This window comes from Tetrao urogallus (assembly GCF_951394365.1).
Source record: "Tetrao urogallus genome assembly, chromosome: 1".
NCBI classification, from domain to species: domain Eukaryota; kingdom Metazoa; phylum Chordata; class Aves; order Galliformes; family Phasianidae; genus Tetrao; species Tetrao urogallus.
The window spans coordinates 86071323-86075891 of NC_136813.1; the positions used below are offsets into that span (position 1 = coordinate 86071323).

Genomic DNA, 4569 nt, shown 5'->3' on the forward strand with positions numbered 1-4569 from the left:
CTGCAGGTCAGCCGTCGTGCCACTCAGGTGGGCTGCCGTTGGAATTGCACCTGTGCTAGCATGAGTGGTGGCTTTGCTCAGAGCTGACGTTGGAGCTGGGGAAGGCAACGGGCTGCCAGTGACCTGTGGTGTGGATGCAGTCTGAGCCGTGGCCTGCCCCTGAGCTGTTGTGGGCTGCACAGTTCCAGCCCCAGCAATAGCAGCAGAGGACGCTGGACTAGGGGATGTTTCCGCTGTAGAAGGCTGCGATGTCGTGGTCTGCCCAGCTTCAGTGTTTTCACGGCTGCTGCTTGGCGTGCTGCTGGATGGCAGAGGTGGGGAGCCCGCCAGCGAAGAAGAGCCACTGGCAGATGCCGAGCTGGGCACTGGAGACCCAGAGCCAACAGTGCCACTCGCCGTGGCAATGCTTGTGGAGCTTGTGCCAGGCTCCAGTGTTGTGGAGGCGGCACTGGTGGCCTGGCTACCGCCAGATACCCCCGGTGAGCTCCCGGTCCCAGACAGCATCGTGGGGTTGTGCTCCGTCTGCGCTCCTCTGCCGTCTGTCGTGGCCAGGGACGCAGCCGTCGAAGATGTTGTCAAGAGGAAACTGGATGTCTGGTCCTGCAGGTCAGCCGTCGTGCCACTCAGGTGGGCTGCCGTTGGAATTGCACCTGTGCTAGCATGAGTGGTGGCTTTGCTCAGAGCTGACGTTGGAGCTGGGAAGGCAACGGGCTGCCAGTGACCTGTGGTGTGGATGCAGTCTGAGCCGTGGCCTGCCCCTGTGGTTGCGCTGTTGTGGGCTGCACAGTTCCAGCCCCAGCAATAGCAGCAGAGGACGCTGGAGTAGGGGATGTTTCCGCTGTAGAAGGCTGCGATGTCCTGTTCTGCCCAGCTTCAGTGTTTTTCCACGGCTGCTGCTTGGCGTGCTGCTGGATGGCAGAGGTGGGGAGCCCGCCAGCGAAGAAGAGTCACTGGCAGATGCCGAGCTGGGCACTGGAGACCCAGAGCCAACAGTGCCACTCGCCGTGGCAATGCTTGTGGAGCTTGTGCCAGGCTCCAGTGTTGTGGAGGCGGCACTGGTGGCCTGGCTACCGCCAGATACCCCCGGTGAGCTCCCGGTCCCAGACAGCATCGTGGGGTTGTGCTCCGTCTGCGCTCCTCTGCCGTCTGTCGTGGCCAGGGACGCAGCCGTCGAAGATGTTGTCAAGAGGAAACTGGATGTCTGGTCCTGCAGGTCAGCCGTCGTGCCACTCAGGTGGGCTGCCGTTGGAATTGCACCTGTGCTAGCATGAGTGGTGGCTTTGCTCAGAGCTGACGTTGGAGCTGGGGAAGGCAACGGGCTGCCAGTGACCTGTGGTGTGGATGCAGTCTGAGCCGTGGCCTGCCCCTGAGCTGTTGTGGGCTGCACAGTTCCAGCCCCAGCAATAGCAGCAGAGGACGCTGGAGTAGGGGATGTTCCGCTGTAGAAGGCTGCGATGTCCTGTTCTGCCCAGCTTCAGTGTTTTCACGGCTGCTGCTTGGCGTGCTGCTGGATGGCAGAGGTGGGGAGCCCGCCAGCGAAGAAGAGTCACTGGCAGATGCCGAGCTGGGCACTGGAGACCCAGAGCCAACAGTGCCACTCGCCGTGGCAATGCTTGTGGAGCTTGTGCCAGGCTCCAGTGTTGTGGAGGCGGCACTGGTGGCCTGGCTACCGCCAGATACCCCCGGTGAGCTCCCGGTCCCAGACAGCATCGTGGGGTTGTGCTCCGTCTGCGCTCCTCTGCCGTCTGTCGTGCCAGGGACGCAGCCGTCGAAGATGTTGTCAAGAGGAAACTGGATGTCTGGTCCTGCAGGTCAGCCGTCGTGCCACTCAGGTGGGCTGCCGTTGGAATTGCACCTGTGCTAGCATGAGTGGTGGCTTTGCTCAGAGCTGACGTTGGAGCTGGGGAAGGCAACAGGCTGCCAGTGACCTGTGGTGTGGATGCAGTCTGAGCCGTGGCCTGCCCCTGAGCTGTTGTGGGCTGCACAGTTCCAGCCCCAGCAATAGCAGCAGAGGACGCTGGAGTAGGGGATGTTTCCGCTGTAGAAGGCTGCGATGTCGTGGTCTGCCCAGCTTCAGTGTTTTCACGGCTGCTGCTTGGCGTGCTGCTGGATGGCAGAGGTGGGGAGCCCGCCAGCGAAGAAGAGTCACTGGTAGCTGCCAAGGTGGGCACTGGAGACGCAGAGCCAACAGTGCCACTCGCCGTGGCAATGCTTGTGGAGCTTGTGCCAGGCTCCAGTGTTGTGGAGGCGGCACTGGTGGCCTGGCTACCGCCAGATACCCCCGGTGAGCTCCCGGTCCCAGACAGCATCGTGGGGTTGTGCTCCGTCTGCGCTCCTCTGCCGTCTGTCGTGGCCAGGGACGCAGCCGTCGAAGATGTTGTCAAGAGGAAACTGGATGTCTGGTCCTGCAGGTCAGCCGTCGTGCCACTCAGGTGGGCTGCCGTTGGAATTGCACCTGTGCTAGCATGAGTGGTGGCTTTGCTCAGAGCTGACGTTGGAGCTGGGGAAGGCAACGGGCTGCCAGTGACCTGTGGTGTGGATGCAGTCTGAGCCGTGGCCTGCCCCTGAGCTGTTGTGGGCTGCACAGTTCCAGCCCCAGCAATAGCAGCAGAGGACGCTGGAGTAGGGGATGTTTCCGCTGTAGAAGGCTGCGATGTCCTGTTCTGCCCAGCTTCAGTGTTTTCACGGCTGCTGCTTGGCGTGCTGCTGGATGGCAGAGGTGGGGAGCCCGCCAGCGAAGAAGAGTCACTGGCAGATGCCGAGCTGGGCACTGGAGACGCAGAGCCAACAGTGCCACTCGCCATGGCAATGCTTGTGGAGCTTGTGCCAGGCTCCAGTGTTGTGGAGGCGGCACTGGTGGCCTGGCTACCGCCAGATACCCCCGGTGAGCTCCCGGTCCCAGACAGCATCGTGGGGTTGTGCTCCGTCTGCGCTCCTCTGCCGTCTGTCGTGGCCAGGGACGCAGCCGTCGAAGATGTTGTCAAGAGGAAACTGGATGTCTGGTCCTGCAGGTCAGCCGTCGTGCCACTCAGGTGGGCTGCCGTTGGAATTGCACCTGTGCTAGCATGAGTGGTGGCTTTGCTCAGAGCTGACGTTGGAGCTGGGGAAGGCAACGGGCTGCCAGTGACCTGTGGTGTGGATGCAATCTGAGCCGTGGCCTGCCCCTGTGGTTGCGCTGTTGTGGGCTGCACAGTTCCAGCCCCAGCAATAGCAGCAGAGGACGCTGGAGTAGGGGATGTTTCCGCTGTAGAAGGCTGCGATGTCCTGTTCTGCCCAGCTTCAGTGTTTTCACGGCTGCTGCTTGGCGTGCTGCTGGATGGCAGAGGTGGGGAGCCCGCCAGCGAAGAAGAGTCACTGGTAGCTGCCAAGGTGGGCACTGGAGACGCAGAGCCAACAGTGCCACTCGCCGTGGCAATGCTTGTGGAGCTTGTGCCAGGCTCCAGTGTTGTGGAGGCGGCACTGGTGGCCTGGCTGCCGCCAGATACCCCCGGTGAGCTCCCGGTCCCAGACAGCATCGTGGGGTTGTGCTCCGTCTGCGCTCCTCTGCCGTCTGTCGTGGCCAGGGACGCAGCCGTCGAAGATGTTGTCAAGAGGAAACTGGATGTCTGGTCCTGCAGGTCAGCCGTCGTGCCACTCAGGTGGGCTGCCGTTGGAATTGCACCTGTGCTAGCATGAGTGGTGGCTTTGCTCAGAGCTGACGTTGGAGCTGGGGAAGGCAACGGGCTGCCAGTGACCTGTGGTGTGGATGCAGTCTGAGCCGTGGCCTGCCCCTGAGCTGTTGTGGGCTGCACAGTTCCAGCCCCAGCAATAGCAGCAGAGGACGCTGGAGTAGGGGATGTTTCCGCTGTAGAAGGCTGCGATGTCGTGGTCTGCCCAGCTTCAGTGTTTTCACGGCTGCTGCTTGGCGTGCTGCTGGATGGCAGAGGTGGGGAGCCCGCCAGCGAAGAAGAGTCACTGGTAGCTGCCAAGGTGGGCACTGGAGACGCAGAGCCAACAGTGCCACTCGCCGTGGCAATGCTTGTGGAGCTTGTGCCAGGCTCCAGTGTTGTGGAGGCGGCACTGGTGGCCTGGCTGCCGCCAGATACCCCCGGTGAGCTCCCGGTCCCAGACAGCATCGTGGGGTTGTGCTCCGTCTGCGCTCCTCTGCCGTCTGTCGTGGCCAGGGACGCAGCCGTCGAAGATGTTGTCAAGAGGAAACTGGATGTCTGGTCCTGCAGGTCAGCCGTCGTGCCACTCAGGTGGGCTGCCGTTGGATTGCACCTGTGCTAGCATGAGTGGTGGCTTTGCTCAGAGCTGACGTTGGAGCTGGGGAAGGCAACGGGCTGCCAGTGACCTGTGGTGTGGATGCAATCTGAGCCGTGGCCTGCCCCTGTGGTTGCGCTGTTGTGGGCTGCACAGTTCCAGCCCCAGCAATAGCAGCAGAGGACGCTGGAGTAGGGGATGTTTCCGCTGTAGAAGGCTGCGATGTCCTGTTCTGCCCAGACTTCAGTGTTTTCACGGCTGCTGCTTGGCGTGCTGCTGGATGGCAGAGGTGGGGAGCCCGCCAGCGAAGAAGAGTCACTGGTAGCT

The 4569-nt window shown here is 62.2% G+C and overlaps 1 protein-coding gene across 1 annotated transcript in view; it reads right to left on the bottom strand.

Annotated features, from left to right (window-relative positions):
• Positions 1-504, bottom strand: part of ABCG1 (ATP binding cassette subfamily G member 1) — a gene marked incomplete at both ends in the record, with an annotated part of 14020 nt that extends 13516 nt beyond the window's left edge. The window contains one exon of the mRNA XM_079549319.1: positions 51-504. Within this exon, the coding sequence (XP_079405445.1) occupies positions 51-504 (454 nt within the window). The remainder of the gene's footprint in view (positions 1-50) is intronic.
• Between the last annotated feature and the right edge of the window lie 4065 nt (positions 505-4569).